The following is a 27,790-nucleotide window of genomic DNA, read 5'->3' as shown; positions in this document are numbered from 1 at the left end:
TGGCCACTCAACGGCGCCCTCTATCAGTCTGCATTTTCTCAACTGTCTCGCTGTGGTTGTATTTATATTTAGCTGCTTTAAAAGTTGATCGGTGAAACTGTCCTGTCCGAAACTAATTTCAAGCGAGCCTTTACCCGTGGGATCGATATCTAGGCCATTATAGAGTGGGTCAGATTTTTTGCACCGGGATCTAGGCTGCTGCTGCTCTGTTTTTGGTGCATTTCCTGATGATGGCTTAAGGGCAATGTAGTCACTTACTGACAGTAAACTCCCCGTATGCACTAAAATTAGAGTTATGTATTTCACCATGTTAACATGTACCGTGTTAAGTCGCTGAACCCTTCTTATTCCTTACTTGCTCTGATTATGTGTACAAGCAGAAGTAAGTGACATCAAAACAGTAGTTTCGTTCTTCTGTCTAGACGGAGAGTCTCTGAGCTGAGCGAAGGTGCTGGACTAACAGCCCAGCAGGTTAGCATAGCTTTAGCCACACCTACAGTTCACAACAGTAACTAACCAGGAAGCAGCCAGCAAATATAGTTAGCTTTTTAAAACCACACATTCACTTCCACATGCAGGGGAATGGAGTAAGTCACATTAAAATGCTCTTGTTACTGAATGCTTGCGAAATATCAAATGGGCTAGTTACTATATTCGGCATAACAGTTTGTCCCTTGTCTGAAATGAAGTCAGAGCAGCGTAATCGGGTTGACTTGAGTTGACGGACTGTGTTATCTTCAGCCATGACAGCGCAGTGCTGAAGTCATTTGCGAGAGAGTGCATTTTAATTCCTTTGCATTTCGCTTACCTCTTATCCAACTCAGTGCAATGATTACGGGTAGGTAAGAGAGAACCCCGATAGCGTTTGAATGTTTATTTCAGTTGTTAGCGTGAGTACAAGGCTACTTTGGAGCTTTATTCTGAACAAGACTTAAGTTCATGGCTTCTCACCGCACTTTCATTATCGTTATAGCTCAGTTTTGACTCTGTTTAAGTTGGCTGTGATGAGGAAGTGCATGCACACAAAGACATCTCTCCAACATCACTCAATATAGTGAACTAGCTGTTGCTTTTCTCCACAGCTTGAGCATATTTGTACAATGAACAAGAGGAAGTCCAATGTCCAGAGTCTGCCAAAACCCAGCAAAATTTTCAGGACAGAGGACACAACCCATGTCCAAGATGAGGATGACATTGATGAAGAGGCAGGGTTTCATCAGGAGCACTCTGTCTCTTCCTCGGTGTGTGAATTGAATCATTAAGTTAATGAATGAGCAGAATTCTAATGATCTTGGACTCTGCACTTAAGCCACTCTGTCTCTGCTTTTTAGAGTGCAGGAGATATTGGTGTAATTGAGAGCATCACTTTGAAGAACTTTATGAGTCACCATTTGCTTGGCCCTTTCCAGTTTGGACCAAATGTGAACTTTATTGTCGGAAACAATGGAAGTAAGAATGATCAGAATTCAAGTTACTACATTTTAGCACCTTAACTCTTTGTCTGGTCTTTATCTTCAAGTCATTCAGAGTGTTTTTACAGACTCAGATTTTCTTTACACTGGTTGTGATGGGGACCAGGGGCTGCAATGTCAGAAGTGCAAATATAGCCATTTTATTTGCTATTTAAAATAAACAGTAAACCCACTTGTGTCTTTTTAAATGTAAAAGTTTTTAAATGTAATGTTTATTTTGGGTAAATAGCAGTAGATATATTAAAAAAAGTATTCTTTGGGGACTCTTGTCTGCCATGAATAGTTTTAAAAATACATTTTAGGCCAAAAACATAATAACTCATAAAACAATGTCTTGGGAATCAGGCAGTGTTTTCATAATCCTTTCAAACAGTAGTGGTGCCAGGGCTGCTGTTTTGGAAGAGGCACTACTAGGGCTGAAAGCTTAATTGTTTATATTGAAATCGCAATGTTAAGAGTGCAGTTTGTGAAACGACAACAGCTTTTGTTTTAATCATAACCTATATTATCAACAATGCTGTCTTATTTTTAAATGGGGAAATTTAACCTAACACCACTGTGCTTGTGAACTGTCTGCAGATGAGTCAGATCAGTTTAAAGTAACGAAACACCCATGTGGTGTGTACGACAACAAAACCACAACTGGCTGGTGGCATAGTATGCTCAGCGTTCAAGCCTCAAGCCATAAAAATGGGATATCCTGGTCTTCTTGGCCACAAAACAATCCTGGACAACAATCTACAGCCAATATTGCAGTTTAAATCACATTTACAATACTGGTGAAAAAAAAAAAAACATTTTTATTATATTCCCCAAATTGTTCAGCCCTAAGCACTACAAAATGGCACGTGGGCCAAACCTTGACTTTCACTCCTGTGACAAGTGCCTGCAATGAAGCAGGAGCTACTACATCTGCTGAGTGTCTTTGTGAGCTCTTTTGAGTCACATCACTGTGCGCATCCCTTTCTGCTCTGCATGTACTTTAGGCCAAAACCTTATCTCGAAACTATAGTAAAACAATGTCTCAGGCATTCATAACCACTTCATGCAATAACATTCTGTGAGATAGCTGTTGAGGTAACATTGCAGACATCTGGTTACAGTCTGGAATCTCGAACAATTCTGACTCTTTTCTGGGATGGTGTATGTCATATCAAACCACTCAGAATGACTTTGTTTACATCTTAACCATTTAGTTATGCAGGAAAAAAAAATTGGTGGAATTTTCCTTAAAAGTGGAGTTTGCATGCAACCTAAGTATGAGAAACCATTTTATCACACGTATCCAGGGTCGTCTGTAGTCATGAGAACCAAACTAGCACAGCAGTGGTAACAGTAATATCAAAATATGTCTAGAATCTTATGTATGATGAATTAGTATTAAACTGGCTCACAATCATGTAACCACAAAGCTTTATGTTAAGATACCTCATTAATGTTCAAAGAACTAAGCTTATCCATGAACCTCAGGTTCTTATACACCATACATTGTTGTTGTACACTCAACTGGTACACAAGCCCCTATACCTGAAGGTGAAATTGTCATACTCATCCTTTTTAAGGTTGGTAGAGGGGTAGAGATCTTTAGGATCAGGAAGAACCATTTCTTCATGATTCTCCACAGAATGTAGATGGATTTTACCTTGCAATAAAAGGGTGCCTACCAGGGAACACAGTGAAGGCCTCCAATAGGATTCTTCCCTGAGCTTTGCTTTGGAGTTGCCCAGTTTTATAAACTGCATTAGTGTTTCATTGTGAGTATTTCAGAAGTTTAGCACTGGTGGGATTTGTTTGTTTACCGGTGGTGGGAAAGCAAATGTAGAGGACAAATACTGATCATTTGGCTGTTCTGTACCTTGATAATTATCCCTAATATAATTATTGTGTCAATGTCAGGTGGGAAGAGTGCAATTCTCACTGCACTTATTGTGGGCCTGGGTGGAAAAGCAACTACAACCAACAGAGGAGCGTCTCTGAAGAGTTTTGTAAAATATGGAGAGAGGTCAGTTCAATTTATAAAAAACTAATGCTTACTCATCACTTAAAAGATCTGTCTTATGGTCCTTAATATATTATGTGGTATCTGTTATGTCTTTCTTAGCTCTGCAGAAGTCACAGTAAAATTGCGAAACAGAGGGAGTGATGCTTATAAAGGTGATGCATATGGAGACTGCATCTCCATTGAGCAACGCATCACAAGCGATGGGTGCAGGACTTGCAAAATCAAAAACAAACCTGGTAACATATTATACTTTTGCTGGCCACCATGCTCATCTCAATACAACCCCCAAGCTCAGATTTTCTCTGTTTTCAGGTCACATTGTCTCCACTAAGAAAGAAGAATTAACAGCAATATTGGACCATTTTAATATACAGGTTGCTTTTGCATTTTGTCTAGAGCTAAATACAGGTAATTTTCACTTACTGCATGTCTTTTATTGATTTTTTTTTAAGCTGTCATTTTACTTCTTATTATAGGTTGACAACCCAGTCTCAATCCTAAATCAGGAAATGAGTAAACAGTTCCTGCACTCAAAAAGTGAAGCAGATAAGTACAAGGTGAGAACTTCTCATGAAGGAAAAGTAGATTAAGATTAACTGAATGATGTATAAGTACATACTGATTACTGAATCTTTTTCATATTTACATCAGGTCATAGTGTTACGTATGAACTCACTGCAGACACTACATGCCGTTTTCTGAAGTTGTCTTTCTCATTTTTTAATCAATAATACTGAACTGCTCAGTAGAGTCTCATTAGCCGTTTCATTTACAAAGTCATTGTATCTCTATTGTCTTTAAAGTTTTTCATGAAGGCAACTCTGCTAGAGCAGATGAAAAGAGACTATATTCATATCAAGCAGACCAAAGCTGTGACACGGGACCAGGTGGAAAGGCAGGAGGAGGTAAACTGTTTTCTAAGATGATTGTAATAATTGTATATATTTATACACATTATCTCATCAATCTTTTCTGATTGATTAGTAAATACCATGTTCTATGTATTTTCAGTGTCTCAAAGACTTGAGACAGTTGTTTTTGCAAAAGAAAGAAAAGTATGAGAGTTTATCAGCGCTTGAAAATATGAAGCAGACTCTGGAGGATTTGAAGAAAAAGATGGCGTGGTGTCTGGTATGTTTTCTCAGCGCTGTTGTATGTCTTATGTTGTTAAATGTGCTGAAAACTGCTTTTTTCCTTTGGAAAGCTTATATATGATGTGTTTGTAGCACAGTAGTAAACCACTTGATATTCATTACCAAGTATGTTGGTGATCCTAAAGTTCTCTATCCCCAATATTACACTATAAAAGTGTTTATGAATTCCAGTTGTGCTATACGATGCAGACAAAGTTCCAGAAGCCTTCCAGACAGATTTATCCATGTACCAAACAGTCTTGAATGGTGATTTTACTGTAACAGGTGAGAGAAAAGGAGTGGCAAGTACAGCAGTTGAAGGAACAAATTGATAAAGAACAGAACGATAGTGCACATGAAGAAAAGCTTCTGCTCTGCCAGGTACAAACTATCTATTATTAAACTATCGCTCTATTCTTTGCTTACAGAAAACTGAGTTTTCCTCTTTGTGTCTGTGTCACATGGATGTAAAGAGTGATTCAAGCGTACAGCCACTTTGTGTTGAACATTTGAGCATTGCCATTTTTAGACTGTGAGGTCTGTGTTTCCTTCTCTAGAGCAAAGTTACTCTTGCTGAAAAGAAATTGCGGGACATTCAACAGAAGCTTGAGAGGGTTAAAGAGGAGGAGGAACGTCTGGCAGAAGAGAGCAGAAAAATGAAAGAAGAGGTCAAGCTCAAGAGTAAAGCTCAGAAGAGCCAGGAAGTAAGATACTGTCCTGATTCTTGTTCTGATAGTGTCTCAGCAACCTCTAACATACAAAGCATTAATAATATAATGAGTTATTACTATATAATGAGAAACTTTCTAGCCCACACATTTTTCAAACCTGACTCCTGTCTACATATTTATATTGATTTTTAAAGTTCTGCTTTTTCAGGTGGTGTACTTCCGTGCAGAGAATAAATTGAAGCAGTTAGAAAAGGAACAATGCCTTCTCCAGGAGAGAATTCACAAAATAAGTAATAGGTGTGTTTATATACATATATAGGTGTTTTGTGTATATATAACATTTTGTATATATGTAATAGATGTGATAGCATAATTATTCTTACAATGTAATATTTTGGAATAACCATAAATTATTGATGATTTTTCATTTTTTTGCTAGTAATGGCAGAAGGAATCATGAGTCGGAGCACGCACAGCGAATAAAGAAAATATCTGCTCTGAGGAATCAGCTGGAAAAGCTTGAGACTGAATCTATAGCACTTAATCAGGAAATCAAAGAGAAGCAGCAAGCCCTTTTCAAAGGAAGGGAAGAATATGACAAGCTAAGGTGAACCTGCATTTATTCTACAATTTTGACACAATTTAAAAATACCGCAGTATATTTAAATACTGTTATTTTTAAATATATAACAGTATTTAAGTGTGCCTCTTACAATGAAAAGCATTATGTCAGATAGTTGGTATAATATAGCTGTTTTTTCATGCATTTGGGATGATTCTGATTAGTAAGCCATAAATACAGAATATGATGGGGAAGGTTAAAGTGTGTTAAAAGCAGTGGTGGACAGTTAACTAAGTAAATGTAATTCGTTACTGTACTTAAGTAGTTTTTTCGTGTATCTGTACTTTACTGAAGTATTTCCATTTTGGGTGACTTTTTACTTTCACTCCACTACATTCAAAGTCATATATCTTACTTTTTACTCCACTACATTATGTGAAATCTGTCGTTCCTTTTGGATTATGTGAGCATAAAAACGTAACATGTCAAAATGAAAGAAGCGCAAAGCAAGCACACCAATCAGGATACAGCGCACACTTTGTTTTGAGCTTGTTTTGACCTGTTGGACAAACCTACCCAATACAAGCATACAGGTCAACGTCAGTGCAGCAGCATAAAAGTTTAGGGAGCGCCTATGCCGACATAAATGATGGAACTAACCTAACTTTGTGTTAATAGATCACAATATAGAAATATGTACACATATGCAGTTGTGACTGACATGTCTTTTTTCTGAATTTATACAAACACTATTTCATTTTATAGTGAATTTGTTTTTGCTGGTTTATGTTTATGAACAAAGACCTACAAATGCAATATAGAAAAGGAAAACTCATTTGTGAACCTGTTTAAAGCAAGTTTTTATTAAATTTAAACTTGTAACTAAGTTGCAAATAAATCATAAAACTGAAACTTTGCTTGTTTGCAAAAGGTTATTTCATAGCCACCTGGTTCTACCTAATGGAAATTGTTTGCCTTCAGTGTTTTGTGCTTATGATAATTTTAATAGACATCAGTGTCAGACTAATTAATGACATTCTGTTGAAAAGATTGGTTTACCAAGAGTGACACTCGAGTATTCTCACCTAAAATGAGTTAATGAAGCAAGAATCTCGTTACAAAAATGGTAATAGGGCATTAAAGTCATAATTAATCTTTTAGTACTTTCACTTTTGATACTTAAGTACATTTGAAGGCAAATACTTTTGTATTTTGTGTACTTTGTCCATCACTGGTTAAAAGACTAAAAATTCAAAACATACCATCTGTAAAACATGACAGAATTTGTAGTGTGTCTAGCCAAACGTGACCGCTTCTGTAAGTAGCCGACTCATCTATTATTAGCCTGGTTATTGTATGGAGCGTTTGCCACACATGTTCTTTAATCATTGTTTTACTGTCCCAGTGCTCTTAGAGGGGTTTAATTGTGATTTTTGCTGTGTAACATTTTAGCATGGAAGAAAAGAACATCCAAGTCTCTCTAGAAACCAAACTGAAGAGGAAAAATCAACTCACAGCCAGCAGATCCAATAGACTGAGACGATTTGGGGATCGCATGCCAGAGCTGTTGGAGTCTATTGACAAAGCATATGCTCAGGGACGGTTCATTAAAAAACCAGTGGGGCCAATAGGTGATAACTTTATTCATCACAGTCCACAGAATTGTGTGAACAATTGGTGCTTTTGTTATTATTTCTTTTTTTCATGTTAATGATGCAGCAACATTTTCTTTTTATCATTAAGTGCATTTACATGCATCCAATAACAGCAGAAAATCAGGTTTTGTCAGTAATCTGATCAATGCGTTTACATGCACTTGAGTAATCAGATAATGGGAAAACTCTGGGTCTACATCAGTCAGGCAGTAATCGGATTTTCACTTTGCCACCAGCCAATAAACTTACAGAAGATGTGGCATAATCATTATGTAAAACTCAAACTTCATGCTGTGGCTTTTTTTTTTCCAAACATTGCACCACTTTACCTGAAAATATGAACATACATCATCTAGAAGATGACGAAAATTTTAATTCTTCATTTCGTCAAGCATGTAATTGGTTTCATGCCGTTGCTCCAAAAGTGTTTTGTTGCTATCTGGTGGCAACGCTGCTGGCTTATTTCTGGTACCGCAGTCTGTTTTCGCACAGGCACTGACCGAGAAATCAGTAAGAAATCAGAGTATACATGCACAGAGAAATCTGATTACTGAGCTAAGATCCATATCTCTTTATTGGATTTCTTAATAGGATTTACAGACCTTACTCCGATCTAAGAAATCGAGTGTGCTGCTTACATCACCATTTGAATAACCAGATATCTGCAGAAATCCAATTATGATCGGATTATTGAGTGCATGTAAACTCACTCAATGTAATGACATTCTGCTGGCTTTCTGAGATGCAGTGAAGGGAAACAATTCATAAATAAAGTATGTATTCATAAATAAAGCATAAAAATGTTTTGAAAGAAATTATGTAAATTTGAAGTGGTTAGATGCTCTGGAAATACATTAAATAACAAAAACAAAAGTATTTAAATACTTGTTGCCTCTCACTGTAATCACCATAGCCATCAGTGGGCTTAAAACAGGTAAAAGTTTGAGAAGAAATGTTTTGTGATTTCCTGCTGAAACTTATGCCATGTGTAGAAAATTGTTAAGAGTAAACTGCATTTTTGAGAACTATAAGATATAGAAGAATTGTAAGCTTTCTTGAACCTTGTTTGAAATTATATTTATTTTCTACATTGAAGCATAGCTTCATTTTCAAGAATTTATGGACATTCATACAATGCAAAGCTTTGTCAGTTATGAAAATACCTGGCTTAACATTTGTTTTTTATTTGTTTGCTCAGCTTCCTCTTAGACTTTAACCCTTTCTGTTCTGAGAGAGGAACGTTTGAATGAATTCGAATCTTTTTCTTTCTCAGGTGCGTGCATCAGCCTTAAGGATCCAAGTTTAGCTGTGGCTGTGGAAAGTTGCTTAAGGAGTTTCATGAAAACCTTTTGCTGTGACAACTACAAAGATGAGAGGGTTTTGCAGGAGCTGATGTCTCCACACTTTCCCAGAGGCAGCAGGCCACAGATAATGGTGTGCCCTTTCACAGACCGTGTTTACAATGTTCAAAGCCGGTGAGCCCCTTATTTCTTATTCGTTTCCATCATCATGACTGTAGATTGACAGTGATGAAAGAGTTCCTCGAATGTGTGGATTTCCTCAAGAGAAGTAGGATAGACAGCACTGAACAGGCAAAATATTCACTGCGTACGAAACTGACAGTTAAAACCCATTTCCTGTATTTTCAGAGGTGCAAAAGTGGGGGCAGTAGATGTCATACAATGAGATATATTACACGTGTAAAAATGATTTCAAATGTTCACACAAATCGGACTGCATTATAGAGCTATTAATAAAAAAACTTCATTGGCTATAAAAATAACAAATATCATTCAACCTTCTTGGTTGTCAGCTGAAGTGTTCAGTTTTTCTCTTTGCATATGCTTTGCATCTCTATGCCTAAAGTAATCTACAGTGAAAATGATTTGGTGCTGAGCTGCATATGTTGGAGAAATCTAATGAATTAGTCATTATAAATTAAAGATAAAATGTAACAATGAATGAAAGTGCTAATTGGTACGTTTTTTGCTTGCTTTATTTTTGATGTTGTTAGAGGTGTGCACCACCCGGAGTTCCCATCTGTTTTGGATGTCCTCATCATCAACAACCCTGTGATAACTAACTGCCTGATAGATATGAGGAGCATTGAATGCATTCTTGTTATCAGAGTAAGTTGATTGAACTCTTTGGGTTTGAGTAAAGTTTCTGTTAAACTATACCTATTTTTGTAACGTATGTTATTATTGGAGTCATTTACAAATAATTTTGTTAAAATCTGCTTTGAAGACTTTAAAGACTTTATTTTGAAATTGGTTTAAATTGTAAAACACAGGAAAACGCTGTTGCAAGGAGACTTATGCAAGGTGGAAGGCCCCCAAGAAATTGCCGGGAGGTCTTCACTGCAGAGGGTGATCAGGTGTTTACTAATCGCACTTACACCCCCGAACACGAAGTTATAGTCAAATATCTCGGTGGGGATCCGGAGGCAGAAATTCGGTAAGTAATATCTTAACTATAATACAGTGTTATTTTTTAGGATGATTTTCTTAGAACCCTGTTTCCAAAAAAGTTGGGATGCTGTGCAAAATGTAAATAAAAACAGAATGCAATGGTGTCCAAATTATTTAAACCCTATATTTAATTGAAATAGTACAAAGACCACTTATCAGTTGTTGAAACTGAGAAATTGTATTGTTTTTTTAAAAAAATATATGCCTATTTTGAACTTGATGGCAGTAACACATTCCAAAAAAGTTGGGATGGGGGCATGTTTACCACTGTGTTGCATCAGCTCTTCTTTCAACAACACTCTGTAAGTATTTGGGAACTGAGCAGACTGAGGACCTGTTTTGAAAGTGAAATGTTTTCGCATTCTTGCCTCATAAAAGATTTCAGCTGCTCAACAGTTCAGGGATCTCCTTTGACATGTTTTTCATTTTACACTACTCATCTTTAGCCCGGAGGAGGCAGCGTTCATGATTTCCAAAAAGAATTTCAAATTTTTATTCGTTGGACCACAGGACACTTTTCCACTTTACCCCAGTCCATCTTAAATGAGCTTTGGCCCAGAGAAGGCGTTTCTGGATCCTGTTTATATATGGTTTCTTTTTTGAGTGGTACAGTTTTAACTTGTATTTGTGGATGCAGCGATGAACTCTGTTCACAGACAGTGGTTTTCGAAAGTGTTCCTGAGCCCATGCAGTGATTTCCACTACAGAATCACGTCTGTTTTTAATGCAGTGCCGCCTGAGGGCCTGAAGATCATGGCCAGCCAGTATTGGTTTTTGGCCTTGTCCCTTGCATACTGAGATTTCTCCAGATTCTCTGAATCTTTTAATGATATTATGTAGTGTAAATGATGAAATTCCCAAGTTCTTTGCTGTTTAACGTAAAGAAACATTTTTCTTGAATTGTTGCACTATTTGCTTGTGCAGTCTTTTCACGTCTTTACTTCTGAAAGACTCTCAGATGCTCTTGTTATTCCCAGTCATGTTACTGACCTGTTGCCAAATGCTGTATTTTTAGCATTACACAACATTAACTTCTTCACCAGTGTTTTGTTGCCCCTGTCCCAGCTTTTTTGAAACGTGTTGCTGGCATCAAATTCAAAATGGGAAGACAGTAAAATTTCTCAGTTTTAACATCTGATATGCTGTTTTATACTATTTTTAATTAAGTATAGGGTTTAAGTGATTTAGGAAACAGGGTTGTATTTAAAGCACAATGGCCAAGATAATAACAATAAATAGAATAAACTTTCATTTTAAGCAAATTTGAAGTCTTTGTTTGAATTTTCTTTTTGACATGTGCAGTTTGGTGCAGTCGGAAGTGGAAAATCATCAGGCCCAATTGAGCAGGTTTCAGCTTCACTTAAGTTCTGTAAAGCAAGACATTCAGTCCATGGAAGAGAAGCTGCGTAGCGTATTCATAGCATGCAAAAGAAATCAGGTACAATCATGGCCCCTGAACATTGAAATTCTCTCCTTTACAGTCTTTTTCCAAGAGACGTTTCTGTGGATGGATATGTGCAAATATCTGCAACCTGTTGTAGGTGTGGGTGATATAATGATTTGGTATTGTTTTCATGACAAATTATGTCCCATTATGCTTTCCTGAACTTGTTGTGGTTGTTGTCACTACCTTGGGCACCACTTGGGCTTCTCTTCTAAATCTCTTTTTGTTTAAACAGCTTGTTTAAACAAAAAGAGATTTAGAAGAGAAGCCTAAGTGGTGTCGCTGTGTAAGGTTTCTTCCTAATGTCAGGAGATTGGGAGTCTGATTCTCAGCAATGCCAGAAGTCAAAGCATTTAAGCAGTTAAGCTATTTTTATGTGACATGACATGGCACGTCAATTAAAGGTTTGCCTCTGTTAACAGATTAGAGTTGGACGATTACTGAAAAGCCAAATAGCAAAAATATTTTTAGACATTTGGTGTTATTACTAACATGTTTATCAGGTTTATCATGTTACTATTTTCCAGTAATGTAATTCATCTCTTTCCTCATGGAGCCATTTCTCCAGACACACTGATCATATGAGCATTTTAAACATTAATTGTGTCAGTTTTATTCTTATGTGCATTGTACATTCTCATTTTCATTGCACAGGAGAGCATAAATCGGGTTAAAGCATCCATAACAGAGCTTGAGAACATTGAAGAGTCTCAGACTGAGGACATCAGTTCCCTGGTGTGTAGTCTGTGATATATTCATGTTTATGCAAACGTAGTTAATTATGTTGAGTTACTTAAGAAAAGTATCACCTCACTGACTGTACATACTCTGATGTATGACCCTGAAATTCCTAGGAAGAAGATGCTCAAGAAAATGAGCAGAAAATCGAGCTGGAGAGAAAAAATGTAAAAGAGGCACAAAGTGAACTGGAAAAGCATAATAAAGCTCTTGTGGAAATTGATCGGAAACACCAAGACATGAAAAATAAAAGGGAGCAGCTCACAGATGAAACAGAACAGTTAAAGGTTGTTGTTGAAGCTAAATTATGAATAAAACATTACAAGTCAACAAATTATACAGATTACTCAGTCGTTTGTTTTGTCCTGAGCAGGAGGAGCAAGTGAAAGCTGCGGCCGAGTGTTGTAAACTGGAGCAAAGCCTCAAGATTTTGGAAAAGAAACTCAAAGCACATCAGGATAATATTCAGGCCATGAGAGCTGAACTTGCCCTTAAAGAAGAGGAGAAAGAGGTAACAGGAAGGGGTCCTGCAGTTTATCCTGCACTTCAGTCATTTGGATAGTGTTCTTAGGCCATCATTGGGCTCCTTGCAGACTTTGCAAGTAGTTCCCACTTTGCAATTAGACAGCAGAAACATTGCAAAATATATATTCAACATTTGGAGAAACGAAGAGCAACAAGAAGTTTCAACACAATGCTATGCATTTCAATTTTGTTTTCTTTTAAGCTTAGAAAATTCCTTGCCCCTACCCCAATGACTCAGAAGGCAAAAAGACTTTGTTTCTGAGGAACATGAAACGTGTTATAGTGCTTGACGAACACATGCCTAATTTAACAAGATACCTCAAAGTCAAGCTATATACTTATCCATGTTTTCATATGAATTGGTCGAAGCATTCCTAAGTTAAAGTCTGAACAGGTGATTAGCATGTGGTGAGCATAATGTTAATACATATCAACATGTTTTTGGTAATTATTGAGATTCAAACTTTTGCATATATTTTAAGGCCAATTTTGTGAGTATCAGGAAAAAAGTATCATTTTATCAAATAAGCTAACTTTTTTTGTTCAAAAGGGACACAAATCGAAGAATCTTGGGAAACATTTTTTGCCCTTTCAGTACCATTTATTGAGAAAAGTTTAATTTATGGATGCCATTTATGGAGAAGAGTTTTAGGTTTGCACTGATGGATCATTCTAGAAGGCCAGTCAGAAGGCCATAAATCTGATCGCTTTAGCTTTGTAATCCCAGCTTCCTCTTTTTCATTAGGACTTTGAAGCAAAAGCCAGAGAAATCTGTCCCGTTCCTCAAAGACCAGATCGGAGTGCTGAGAGCATTGATACAGAGATCACACGTTTGCGCCAAAAGATCAGCTCACAAGAGAGCAGCCATGGCAACCAGGAGCAAGTGATTAGGTACGCATTTTACCACCTGGTGGATTTTGTGTTCTATTATTCAATAAGCATGATCTAAACAATTTATTATTACTTCATAGGGAATATGCAGAGGCTCATGGTAATTACAAAAACAAATCCGGCCAAGTGAGAGATCTGAAGAGGTTCATTGATCGCCTGGACAACATCATGACTGACAGGCAGGCCCGATATAAAACGCTGCGAAGGTAGTTTGGAAGGATATTACAAGGATATTGACTCTTAAAATGATATAAAGAAGCATGCTGATTGGTTTTTATCTGTAAATTATTGTTTAACCATGTGGTCAAAGTAGATCATACTTACAGAGCAAAGGTTTATCTGTTGACATGACTTAATTCTACATGATTTAATCAATGACTGGGACCAAATTTACAAAATATCTCTGGTGTCCTGTTATGACAGATCCCTCTCTGTGAGATGCAAGTTATACTTCAACAATTTCCTTATCAAGCTGCACTGTTGTGGGTCCATGATGTTTGATCACAACAATGAAACCCTCTCCATTTCAGTATGTTGTGTTATTATTTTTATTTCTTTTAATTCAAGTCTGATCTCAGATAACCTTAACATTGCACAGTTTCCTTGCTCACGTAATTCAGCTTATTAAGGCTCTGATGATTAGTTAATGAGTTGGACTGAGTTTATTTTAGTATGTAGGATTGAGTCTCATAGCTTAGTACACAGTACAGCATGTTGTGCACTGTGGGAAATATGTGCTGTTGGTGCTGAGATCTCCCTTCACTTGAGTTAATGTGTTGGTTTTAGGTGAAGCCTCCAGGTCAGGAGAAAGACAACATCAATGACATGCGGTCTCTGTCTGGTGGAGAGCGATCCTTCTCCACCGTTTGCTTCATTCTGTCATTGTGGGAGATCACTGAATCACCCTTCAGGTGTCTGGACGAGTTTGATGTCTACATGGTACGCATGTCAGATATTATAGTTATGTACAACAATGTTACATATTAATGTCATATTATTTATTTGTTTATTTGAGCAATTATTCAGATATGCATATACATTTTTTTTCCTATTAAGGATATGCATAATCGGCGAATCTCACTGGACCTCCTTCTTGAGCTCTCTGAGCGGCAGCATCTGCGCCAGTTCATTTTCATCACCCCTCAGACTACCAGGTAAAGAACTATAAATATCTCAGGATGTATAATGGGTAATGCTAATGCTGACATGCTAAAAGAAGCTCCATATTTTTGCAGCAGTCTACCCAAAAGTCCACATATTAAAATCCATCAGCTTCAAGATCCAGAGAGAGAAAGCGAGGAGGCTTTGCAAAGCACCCAGTGAAAAGATGGGACTGAAGTAAATTTCATTCATGAGAATGAATGGTATATTTTTATACATTTGTGAACTTTATTTTATTTATATTTTTTATTTGTTCAGTGTTTTAGCTCCTTTGTTTTAGTTCTCAGTGTTAAATATATCCTGTTAAAGGCTGAAACTGTAATCAACCAAAATTTTCTACAAAAAAGATAGAACTATGTGTTTAATGCTTCCTGTTTTTTGTGGAACACCCAGGTGTGCTGTTTCCTCAGTGCTTTGCCTTATTATCTCCTTTTGTATCACCTGTTAACTTCCTGTTCCTGTGTTGAAGGGAAGAGAGGAGTGATAGAAGTTAAAGACTGTTTGCCCTCTGTTTAGGGCAGGTTTACAACACATAAAGATGAGAGAGCACCAGTCACCGGTATTCTTTTTTGTCATTTATAGGGATGCAGCGATACTACTTTTTCCGTTCCAATATGATACCTGCCGAGTACCGAAACTCTGTCTAACCTTATAGCTCGATAGGTGCCTATAAATCCTTATATTTATACAGTTCCACTTTTGGAATGTTTTATTTTGGTAAAAGCAGTGTTCTGCATCACAGATAGAACATGCCAAGCTCGAATGACTGCCATTTCATTAGATCATTTGAATGGTTTCAGCGCTATGAAAAGTCATTGTGCTTTTTGACGTGGTTAGTCTTCACATGCTTGATTAAATTTGAAATACTGAAATCCTTGCAAGGATCGGTGATACATATTTTGAAGTGAGCACTGTTTTCTCCTGCTTGTCTCAAGCATGAAATAATCCCACACTGCCGTCATGTTGCTTGCTTCAATTAAGTTCCATCTACAGAAATTGCTTTGTGGTATCAGTATTCTCTGTTGCTGACACCAATACTGTATTTAAGTGCCAGTTTAAATAGGAGGCGGATACAGAATCGGATGAAACACGAGTCATTCGGTTCTCTTTGTCAAGTATCACACAGCCAAACACATACCATATGTTCTGAAAACAGCCCATAGACAGTTTATTGATTTGAATCACAATGTTGTCAGTGCAACGTTACATACTGAGTTGAAGACATGCCACAAATAAAACACAAACATCATATTACACAATCAAATGACTTTAAATTTGGTATTTCATTTCCATGTTAGGTACAAATATTTACATGGCAAAGATATACATCTGCAGTTTTGGGATTTTACAAACACAAGATTACTTTCTACAAGGAGGGCTTTGGAGGAAAAAAAACTGTGCAGCATCCTGAGCCTTATTGGACATACATGGGCTTGATGCTTTTGTTTGTGAAAAGCAAGAAAACAGGGACGCCACGTTTTCCTAGTTAGGTAAATGAAAATTGGAGGGAAACATTAGTGTCACTATGCACTCTTAATAAAAAAAAATCCATTTTGGGGTTCTTTAGCTTGGCCTTGTATGGGAACCCTTCCTAGACTGAGACAGGACCATTCCATAGATGTTATGTAAAACATACAGGAACGGTTCTACCCAGCACACCGTCCTCTTGTTTGACACACTCATTCTTCAGACAAGACAGAGACAGAATCCTCCAAGCAAGATCCGCTGAAGAACCTTTTTATTAAGAGTGCAAGTAGTGAGCAACGATATGTTTGCTTCAAGTGGTTAAATTAAGTTGTGGCTCAAAGCTCTTGCAAAACCCCTCATCATTTTCCATTAAAGATGCATTAAATTACTGTATAAACAGTGGTTATTTAAATGTCACGAACTTGTGTAGAAATATTTTACAAAAAACAGTTCAATAAAAACTTATCACATTTAGACTGAGGTTATATACCAAACACATTTGTAGCGGATTGCTTCTCGATTGCGATGTGGAGGGGTGTTATTAAAGCCCTCCAAGGAAAGAAAGGACATGATAAATTGCCTTTTCAAAATGAATCGATTTAACCAAATCTACAGGCATCCATACATGCACGCTGTGATATGATTCATACAGAAACAAAAAAGGGAATGAGTAAATATTTAATGTGGTTTGGCAGTTGTGTGCCACTTGCTGGAAAAGCCTGTGATTCGGTTTGACTTGTCGGCTTGCGACTGCAACAGTACTGAACGACTTATGACGCAGGTGTTCTAACCTTTGTCGCTGCAGAGGATAAACCAATACTAGAGTCGAATAAATGCTAAATTTGTCTAAGACGAGATCCACGACATTGTTGTCCTTACAGATAGCTTCTACAAATACACACTGTAAGTTTTTTTTGGGAGAGAACATGCACCCAAGGGAAGATATCTAATGGGCAGGTGAATCACAAATGTAAATCTCACACATCATTAGTATTGTAACTGTTATCATTTATAAGGCCTCCTTCTATTATTTGCCAAGGTTGCCAAAAGAAGAGATAGGAGCGATTAGGCTTTACACTTAGGACATGCATGCAAATAACTTACATTTATAATCAAGTACAAGCACATTTGGGAGGTAGGCTAAATTAACCCCTCTACCCTCCTTGCTGTTTAAGATCAAAGTTGAACATATTGTTTTAATAGAAATCGTTACATTTAGTGTGACGCTTTGCCTTTAATACCTGAACCACCGTACGCAATACAGCAGCTATTGTGGTAAATATGATCTTTAAGTATCGTAGCTATAAATGAAATAGCCTACTGTGGAGCACTTCACTGACTAACAATGAATGGAAGAATGAAAACAAGTTGACTTATTTTGCACACCTTACATTGTTGCAGGTTTGAAATTAAATGTATATTCTTAAGTCTTAGCATTTGACATTCCATGCATACTAGTTTTTCAACCACAAGAAGCAAGTTCATCTGAGTAGTCCAAATATATTTTTGTGTTAATCTTGTGGAACTGGCTGAACATGAATAAAACATTACAACATACTCAGTCCAGAGCATGCTGGCATGCATACCCTCACTTCTGCATGTCACACTGCAAAAGCAGTACAATGGACGGGTCACTCTTCGCCGCTTCTTTAAACTCATCCAGCGTGATCTGGTCGTCGTTGTTCTTATCCATCTTGCTAAAGATCCGATCCACCCTCTGCTCTGGTGTCAGCCCGTCCTCATTCATCTTCATCATGATCACAGTGCCAACCATTTTGTAAATAGCCTTTAAAGAAAAGGAAGAAACATATCCTTTCTTAGCCCACAGTAATAATGAAGAGTCGATACGAGATTGTAGTCTTTCAAAATGTCTCCTTTCACTTTGCTTTTTCTTTCATTTTAAAGGATATCCAATTGCTGAAATTCTGTATGTAATATGTAACATTTCATGTATGCTTTCCTTTCTCCAACTAAAAATGGGCAGTACGGCTTCGGTCTGAGCTGTGCCAACTTCCATCCTGGGCCAAGAGCCAAGGGAGAACGCAATTGGCCAGTTTCCCAGATGGTGTTGGGAGAAGCTGGGAGGAGTAGTTGGGGTCAGTCTTTTTTTTATGGAATGATATAGTTGTCATGCAGTGGTTTGCTCTCTTTTCCGACCCTTGACAATCCTGTGTAACTAGTGGCTCAGAGGGAGCATGGGTCACCTCATCCTTTGTAGAAAAGGGATACAATCATGTGATAGGTTGCTGTTTTGCCTCCGTATTTAAATGCTCTGAAACAGAACAATGAGCTGTCGGTTTTGACCCTATCAAACCTAACATCTCACTGGTGAGACATTTAGAGACATTGCTAATGTCCCCTTTAACTGGCTGAAACCTGCTGCCATAGTCATTATGACGCCTGCATGTTCATTTTGGGCACAGTAAAATGGATCAGCATGTGGAATTAAAGCTTTCTGTGTGTTACCGTGATGTCTGTCACTATGCAAGCAAAGCACAAGGCTGCCTTTTTTTGTTGGATGCATTGAGATATTTTGGGCGCACAAGCCAAAGGGACGATTCCATAGGCCCCAGAAAGACAGAGGCCCACAGAGTACCTTTTTTTTGCATGCAATTTTTAGGCTTCCTGAAAGATTCTTAATTAAAATTCTTTATTCATTAAATAATCATTAGAGGTGGGTAGTTCAAGTCCAGAGAGTAAAAAGTAAAAATGTGCTCCAGCATTTTGTTCCAAATGCATGGCTTCTCTAGCTAGTTTAAACCAGCAGTACAGGAGTTGGCAGGCAATGCATCTTGCATTCCGCCACCTGTCCAGTGTCCCCACCCCTCACTGTGTAAGTGTTTGGAGGTTTAGCCTTTTCGCGGTGTGTAAGAATGATGAGAAATATGTTTTGTTTAATTCAAATGAAGATGCTGCTAAAAATAACTAAAAGAACAGCAAAAGAAAGGGGAAGAAAGCATCACCCAGTTTTTCAGAGGTAAACATGGGTTGTCAACATACAATGAAGCTGTTAATAGAACGGAAGCTTATGCTATAGTAACTGCAGTTATCAAATGGAAATGAGCTGTGGAAACTGAGCAGTCTACAGAAAAACCCTACATCCTACTGCAAAGTTTATAGTATTTTCAAGTTTCCCTCTTAAATAAATAGTGCAGACAAAGTAAAAAAGTGAAGACGAAGTAAATAGTGGTCCAGTGTTCACTATGTATGCTAAGGACACTCTCTAGCCTCCCCCGTCTATCTTTCGGCCTGTAAGCAACATCACAATTTCAGCCAGTTGCAGTTCAGCCAGTAACAGTGTATTGAAATGCAGTCTAACATGCAGCCATGTTGATTATATCCTATAAGTCCTCACAGGAAAGTCTGTTCACTTGACGGCCATCTTGGCAATGCCCTGGCCAGGTATTTCCAGTCAAACAAGACTCCTATCTTTTTTTTAATGGGGAGAGACCTATAAAACTGAAACTAAAAGCCACATTACTGTTTCAAAAACATTCTTGAAATCACTGATAAAATCTGACAAAAGCAGTGCAAATAGTTTGTAGCGTTTGTCTCAAATAATGTGCAAAAAACACAGTTTGTCAGCTTGTTCTGGCTATTGGGCATATCTCCATAACGAGGCGGGGGAGCTTTTCCCACATGCAACCTAAGCAGCAAGTTGATTGGCTCATTTTATTGAAAGGTGGGATTTTTCCCCGTAAACAGACACCATGTTGAGCATTCCCATTCATTTTCCAACCAGTGGCCTGTCTCCTCCTTTAAAATGTCTCTGCTTATATTCACATTTACAGCTTTTTACATTCTAGGCAGGAGTTGGGATAATGGAGTTGTAATAAAAAAGAATAGAGCTATGAACAATTTGGCATGTTTTAATGTCGTGACAGATTCTGCTAAGGGAAATGAGACAAAGGGCCCGTGCGTGAAATATTCAGGGGGCCCAAAATTCCTACTGGCACTGGCAAAGCTGCTTTTTTCTGCTGACCTTAAAGGATTCATTTAAAAATGATCAGTTAGAACATTAAAACATTTCCTACTCTTTGGTTGTGACAATATCTTATGAGTCATTGTCCTTCTGCATGACTAAGAACTGCTCATATTTGCTACCAACAGCATTGACATCATCAGTAAAGGAAAGCTAATCAAGCAAACATACCCAAGTCACCACACTTCTAGAATTCTCTACTTTACAAGAAAAGTGTTACACCGCAGCTTACTGATGTAACTAATGTGCAAGTGTATAATTATTGTGCTCAGGAACAATGCATGAAGGCTGCAATACTGCAAATGGCCATTGGGAATAGTTTCTACACAGAACAAATAAATCTTACTGGTAAGAAGAATCAGCTTCAAAACAAATTGTCCAAACAAGTCTAGCGCACTACATTCGGGTGAAATGTGTTATGACTTCTAAATGGTTTATACATTATATGGCCAAAAGTATGTGGACATTGTGTATGTGTATTGTGTATGCTCACATTTATGTGAGCTTATTTGACATCCCATTCCAAAGCCATGGGCATTAATATGGAGTTGCCCCTCACCCCCATTTGTGACTAAGTTTCCACTCTTCTGGGAAGGCTTTCCAAAAGATTTGTCTGTGGGAATTTGTGTCTATTCTGTCAAAGGAGCATTTGTGAGGTCAGGCACTGATGTCAGACAAGAAGTCCTCGCTTGCAGTCTCTGTTCCAGTTCATCCCAAAGGTGTTCCCAAAGTGGGGTTGAGGTCAGGGCTCTGTGCAGGCCACTGGAGCTCCTCTACACCAAACTTGTCATTTTCTGCACAAGGGCAGAGTCACGCTGGAACAGAAAAAGGCCTTCCCCAAACTGTTTCCACAAAGTTGGAAGCATATAATTGTCTAAAATGTCTTTTTATGCTGTAGCATTAACATTACCATCCCTTGGAACTAAGGGGCTGAACCCTGGTAAAGGAGCCCCAGACCAGTATCTCTCCTCCACCAAACTTTACTGTTGGCACTATGTTTTCTGGTAAGTAGTATTCTCCTGGCTTCCGCCAAACGCAAATTCATTCATCGAACTGTTAGACAGTGAAGCATGATTCATCACTCCAGAGAACACCCATTCTACTGCCATTGTTTGTCTATGTGCTTGAGTTTATACACTTTTTAGCAATTGGTGTGGCAGAAACACCTGAACTCAAAAATTAGCAGTCATGTCCACATATTTTGGCCATATAGTGTATGTTAATGATGACCTTTTATTTTGGCTAATATTGAATATGGAATTGAGGCGAGCCTCAGAGTGACTGATTGGATACCCAAGGCACAAAGTAAGAAGGCCATAAATCCTGTCATGTCACATTTCTGTGATTATTTCATTTACTGGCTTGTATGTAAACGTGGCTCTGCTTCCCCATCTGGAAAAGCTGGTTTCAGAACCATACTATCATCTGGAAATCAAAACTAAATAATAAACACTATCATTAAAACATCTACCTACCTCTATAATTTCCAGCATCTCTACTCGGGTGATTTTTCCGTCTCCATCTAGGTCATACATGTTGAAGGCCCAGTTAAGCTTCTGCTCGAAGCTTCCCCGTGATGTGATGGACAGGGCACAAATGAACTCTCTGAAGTCAATAGTGCCGTCTCCATTCTTATCAAAGGTTCTGAAGGCATGCTGTGCAAACTTTGATGCATCACCATAAGGGAAGAACTGCAAGAAACACAACTGTGTTACAGACTTGATAATGTAATAGTGCTCAATTCAGGTAACCCTAATTCAAAACAGCCATTAGTTTTACCAAGGTCCTCTTGATATACATTACATAGAGTGAAAATAATAATACATACCAGTGCAATTAATCACTTTAAGTGAATGCTAGCATTTTAGTATTTCTGTGGTAGAAACTGATGTTGCCTGATTGTAAAGGCAAGTATGATCAAAAAATCTAATCTACACAATTTCCTAGGCTAATAAAGGAAGTGCTTACACTTGAACTCCGCTACATAACATTGACATAACCATTCCATAAATGTCATGGCGGATGTCATGAGCTGTTAAGAGTTGTAATGACATATTTTGTTCAGTGATATAACAGTGTCATATTACTGTTACTGGTAATTGTTGTGACAGATACCACAATGTTTGCAGTCATGACAGCTAACTAGAGCACGCTTACCAAAAAATGAGCATGTCACATAAGTTACCATGACGTCAAACATTACAGTATATGTCATGACAATTACTGGTAATGGTAACATGAAACTATTATACTGCTGAACAAAATTTGTTATAACAACTCTTGACAGCAGGTTTAAAATGGTACTCATTAGCTACATTATCTGCAAAGCTCCTGTGCAAAACTAAAAACGCAAACTTAAGACACCAAGCACCTCTCAGCTGAACGAGTACAGGGGAAACTGATTCAAACATCAATGCCCAGAATGCTTTCTGTGCCCACTTTAGGCTTAGGTATACACATGGACAAATCACCATGATGAGCTTACATCTAAATAGCGAACTGGATCTCTAATTTGTAGCAGTTTAACATTATGGAACACCAGATATGTTAAGTCACAACTGATTTACACTTCACAGTTGCAGCAGAGGGAAATATCTTTTGGGAAATTACTGCATTCTGGGAAACATCTGAGCTATTGGAAATTATAACAAATAAATTCTATTTTTATGTAAGCCTGCTTACTGATATATCTAAATGCCATCACATAGATAAAGTTTCTCAGTAAACAGTCCCAAGGCAGCACAGCATGAGTAATCGTGTCAGAAGCACGCCTCATGGACCCTCAATATGGTAGGCGATGCAAAAGAACACAAGATGAATTTGCCCTCATGAAGATCCAGCTGACTGTAATAAAGTGTATTAAGTATGTAATTCAGCTATGCCTTGATGTTGTGAAATTTACCGCAATACTGTTCTAATTTACAGCTGAATCTTGACTCGGTCAACTTGTGGGCATGTTCCCTTTGACTACATTATAGGCTTTGCTCTGTTTGGCTTAAGAAATACTGCTCCAAACTAAAGCATCCATGAATGACTAAAACAAATCTGTTATGTAAGATACACAAAAGCTTAATCAAACACATTAAAATTCACTCACCTTGACATACAGTTGCTGGAACTCATCCAGGTTTAGCTTACCGCTGGGGCAATCTTTCAGGAAGCCCTTGTACCACTGCTTGAGCTCATGTTCATTAAACTCCGTGTTCTTCACCAGGTCCTCCATCACCTCAGGGGTTAGCTTGCTGTTCTGTTTCCCCATGATCTTTGCACAAAAGGGAAATATTTTTAGACACATGACTAATACCTGTTCAAGGGTTAGAATAAACAGTCTTTTGAAAAACTATTCATCATATAATATATGCCCCTGCTCCGCACTGTAGCCATGCAAAGCTCTGAGAGCACGAGTTCAAGTCAGATGTGGATGAAATTTTTAATTGTTAACACAAAATGTGCTCCATAAAGGGGTTCTTTAAACCTGTACTCAAAAAAGAGTACTTAAAGTTTCCTTCTGAGGTTTAAAAATGAACATTTTTTTCCTTTCCTGAATCTTTTAACAGGGAACCTTGAAGTCTGAAGGGCCAGAACTTGACTCTGTTATGGTCTTTGACAGTGGCACATTCATTACTGGCAGATGTAAAAAGTAAGGGTGGGCAATATGACAATATTGTATCATTATCATGATAAATTACATAAAGAGGTGCTTTTTCTAAGCATATTGTGGATATCAGCAGTACTTGAACATTTACAATTACATGTTTCATTACAAAGAGAGCATAATTCATTCTGAGTGCAGTGCAGTATGTGAAATAAATAAAATCATATCACTGTATTTTTGACCACAGCTTATCACTGTGGCATTAGTGGTGTACTGTGCCTGTTCCAATTTATGATACAAAAACAAAATACTGTGATACATATTGTGTATAATGGAACTGTCTTTGAGTACTGCGATGTTATATTTCTGACACATCGCCCACCTCTAATAGGACGTGCAATTATGTGTCTGATGTCCCTCGTTCTATATCACAGTAAGTCTGAATAACCACAAGCACATTACACAAATAACCAATAATACATTAGCTTACATTTATCACATGCTCTACACTTCCGATACATTAGAAATGTACAGACTGACTTTCATACTAGAGAGAACAGAAATAGTAAGCTTGTTTGCTGACAATTATCCTCATGTTCTTGCAACCTTATGTACTGACGAGCTCATTATGATAGATATATGCAGGACAGGCCAAAAGAATCTTCCTGAAAGTTTCAAAATGTACACTTCATTCATCAATCCATTCAGTCCATTTATGGAAACTAAGCTGCAAACACAGCTGTTTTGAATTAAATTTTTGTGATGTCACTGCATTTACATACACCTGTCTATTCAGCCTACAGCACTTTAGCCCCGTCCATTCAAGCATAAGTTTTGATGATTCAGCCAGAACTGATTTTTGGATAAAGCACAAATCAGCCTATTTAAAGGTACTCTATCATGGAAAATCAAATTTACCTCACTTTTTTGTTACACAGAACTTAACGTAGTATGTGAACACTGCTAGATTTCCCTAATTTACCATTTACTTCCCAGTCCATACAGTCCATACATGGAAACTAAGCTGCAAAAATGGCTCTGTTTTTGTAATGTCATACATTCACTTATTCGACCTACAACAGTTTAGCCCCGCCCATTTACTCTTAAGTTATAAGGAGTGTTTCAACCCAGAGCACTTTTTGAATGAGGCACAATACAAATATCAATTTAAAGGCAAAGTAACAAAAATGGTCTGTTTGATTCTAAACGATACAGAGAGATGGGAAAATAATATTGTAAATTATTTTTAGCGCATAAAATCACACAAATATTGTAAGAAAAATGTAGGATGTGGGCCTAAGGAATAAAGAAAGACCAGAAAATGATAGTGTAAAATGAATTACGGCTGTTTTTGGGATATAAAAACACAGAAATGTGGGATGTGGAATATGGGCCCTTTAAAAGCACCATCTTAACACATCAATGACAATACTTATTAAAATGACAACAACAATAATGTTATCATGGTGATGACTGTGATAATGATCATTGGCATTGTTATTATTAGTATTAGGCCTAGTAGTACAGGTAAATTTTATCTGTCTGCACATATGGATACCTTACGGCACATACTGCACTTCTGCAAATCTTATCGCACATTTTGAACATCTGGACATTACTCCACACCTAGTCACTAATTTCAGTACCAATTTATGCACATATTTATTCAGTATTGTCATTTCCTGCGCCTCCTTGTACATTCATTATTGCACTGCCTTTTTATCTCAGGATAGATCTATTGCATATTTTTGTATATTTTAGTTGTATATATGCCTGTAGGTAGTTTTTGTATATATTCTTCTTTTTATATTCTATCACCCTTATTATTATAACTGTCCTGTGTTATGTGACTGCTACTGGCTGCTAAATTTCCTTCGGGATCAATAAAGTATCTATCCGTCTATCTATCTATCTAGTAGTTGCATAGTGGCTTATAGTAATATAATTCACTCTTTTATTAAGACTGCATTTAAAGATTTGCTGTTTCTCTGACTCTGAAATGACAATATTGGCCTTATGGTCACCAGAGCTGTGACAAAATAAAGAGCCACAACTGACAAGTCTCCGCCTGTTCGTGATGAAACCTGTCAGAAGCTGGCCATGTCACTCAGACCCGTTTCACGTTGCATCGCCTGTTTTTTAACAGACCCACACACGGTAACTTGTAATGTTGGAAGAGGGGGGGGGGCTCTCCAGCACCTCCTCACCGTTTCACTGGGCTCCACTGGGCTGTTCTGCAGGTTGTCTCGTGCGAGCACTGCGCACCAAAAGCCACAGCAGCAGAGACGCTTTTTCAGTGATAACGACGGCTAATTAAAGAGACGCATAAATGGTTATTTAATTAGGCCGCACCGTTAACTAACCGCCAGGACTGTTATGTAAGAGCGCTGAGAGCTCCTCCAAGCTCCAACCCCTCAGTGAATGACCTTGAGAGAGGCAAAGCGCTGGGAGACCGTCTTCCATTGCAGTCTTGCGGTGCTGCCTTTAAAGCTACACTTGGCTGCTCGACGCCGTGGAGAGAAAACGAGTAAATAGGGCGGCTCGCTCAGGCTTTGCCATGTTTCGGTTAAGCCGATATATTAGCCCATTCCGCAGCGCCTGTGAGGCAGATTACGAAGGAGATGCCATTTAGGACATCCAAGTCAACACAGGCATGACAACATGAACAGGCTACTTATCACCACATATGTCGTCTTCCATTTTGGAAACGCTGGCTCTGCCATCCCTCTGCAGAAAAAAAAAACAACACAGACGCAGTGATATTGTGTCTGTGCTGGAGTGCCATCGTCCTAAGATACTACAGCTGGGGCTGAAGACCACCCCCCCCCCAAATGGCACTAAACACAAATGCAGTTCCATGAGCACGAGCACAGCAAGACCCTCCTTGAAGGCTGCTGCGTGCGTCCTGCACCATGTCTGCGCCGCTCATCACGAACCACAGGCTGATTTCTTCTCTATAAATCCATCTCTCCATCTTTCACCGCACCTTCACCGATAAACACGCATGCATGCATGCAGTGTGCGCTGAAAGCAGGCCATGCACCACGGGTATGTCATGCATGTGCGAAATCCTCGCTCATTCACACGTTCATTCATCCGTTCATTCACCCGTTTGCTGCAGGGAAACGCAACTGAGCCCCACGAACGAACCAAAACCAGCCACCAGCCCGTTTCCCCCGTTTTTTCTTTCTTTCTTACTTTCTTTCCTTCTTCCCAATAGCTTTGTGTTAGCAACCGCCTCTTACCTTGCAGGAGTTGGGAGAGGCTGATGGGGAGCGTGTGCGCGTTGGTGCTGAACGAAAACCGTCAGGAGCCTGCCCGAAAGCACGCGAAGCTGAGCCCCCCCTCACTGAACGCTTTAGCTATGTGTCAGTGCTGCTCCTCTCCTCTTATCTCCTCTGCTGTGCTTTTGTTTTGGTTTATTTGTTTGTTTTGGGTGCTCCTCAGCTCCTGGGAGGTGGCTCTCCTCTCCAGCTCCTCGGAGGTGGCTCTCTCCTCTCCTCTCCGATCGGGCTCGTGCTGCAGCTTGGGCTCGATGGCGCGGCTGCTGGAGTTTGCGCACACGGGCTCGTCTCCTTCTCGCGGCTCCTCATGTGAGCAAGCAGCGTTATATGGGCACGCAGTGCTGAGGCATGCTGGGCTGTGCACAGGAGGCAGTCCATGGGGGGCGGGGGGTTGTTTTGGTGTATGGCATGGCACCAAAATCTATGTTATTGTTTTAAAAAGATGTGCAATTCAGAAACACACATTTGTCTGAAAGCATCCCTCTTTTTGAGCTAGTTTAAGGTGCACCCATCACTGACACAGGCAATCAATCCAGCTTTTAATGTCCATAGAGAAGCGTTGCTGATAGAATGGGACACTCAGCCATGCATGAGACTAAGGTCACCATGCCTAATGCAAAGCATCAGCTTGAGGGGTACAGCATTGGGCTGTGGACTGTGTTCTCTATTGATGGAGCAACATCCAACACCTTTGTGATCAGTTGGAGTGATCCAGAACTGATCATCCAACATCAGCA

General features: G+C 38.6%; 2 protein-coding genes across 4 annotated transcripts; one reads left to right on the top strand and one right to left on the bottom strand.

The window, feature by feature from the left end:
* Positions 1–479: 479 nt before the first annotated feature.
* Positions 480–16,666, top strand: smc6 (structural maintenance of chromosomes 6). 3 transcript variants are annotated; one of them, XM_036592763.1, is made up of 27 exons: positions 480–587; positions 1,083–1,241; positions 1,332–1,449; positions 3,369–3,474; positions 3,574–3,710; positions 3,787–3,848; positions 3,951–4,031; positions 4,278–4,379; positions 4,486–4,605; positions 4,893–4,988; positions 5,165–5,311; positions 5,487–5,575; positions 5,718–5,885; positions 7,293–7,471; positions 8,769–8,970; positions 9,510–9,624; positions 9,789–9,952; positions 11,269–11,404; positions 12,065–12,145; positions 12,265–12,435; positions 12,522–12,659; positions 13,419–13,564; positions 13,645–13,770; positions 13,988–14,093; positions 14,351–14,503; positions 14,621–14,718; positions 14,803–16,666. In XM_036592763.1, the coding sequence occupies exons 1-27, from the start codon at positions 573–575 to the stop codon at positions 14,885–14,887; spliced, it is 3,300 nt and encodes a 1,099-aa protein (XP_036448656.1). In that variant the 5' UTR covers positions 480–572; the 3' UTR covers positions 14,888–16,666. The 3 variants fall into 3 exon arrangements, with proteins under 3 accessions (XP_036448656.1, XP_036448655.1, XP_036448657.1); XM_036592762.1 differs by having other exon boundaries at positions 14,800–16,666; XM_036592764.1 differs by lacking the exon at positions 480–587 and adding an exon at positions 598–838 and having other exon boundaries at positions 14,800–16,666.
* vsnl1b (visinin-like 1b) lies at positions 15,866–27,377 on the bottom strand. Its single transcript, XM_036592765.1, has 4 exons — positions 27,015–27,377; positions 23,272–23,436; positions 21,650–21,865; positions 15,866–17,978 (listed from the first exon to the last, which is right to left on the bottom strand). The coding sequence occupies exons 2-4, from the start codon at positions 23,431–23,433 to the stop codon at positions 17,781–17,783; spliced, it is 576 nt and encodes a 191-aa protein (XP_036448658.1). The 5' UTR covers positions 23,434–23,436; positions 27,015–27,377; the 3' UTR covers positions 15,866–17,780.
* Between the last annotated feature and the right edge of the window lie 413 nt (positions 27,378–27,790).

The sequence above is a fragment of the Colossoma macropomum genome, unplaced genomic scaffold (assembly GCF_904425465.1).
Source record: "Colossoma macropomum unplaced genomic scaffold, Colossoma_macropomum, whole genome shotgun sequence".
Classification (NCBI taxonomy): Eukaryota; Metazoa; Chordata; class Actinopteri; order Characiformes; family Serrasalmidae; genus Colossoma; species Colossoma macropomum.
This window is presented reverse-complemented; position numbering and strand designations above follow the sequence as displayed.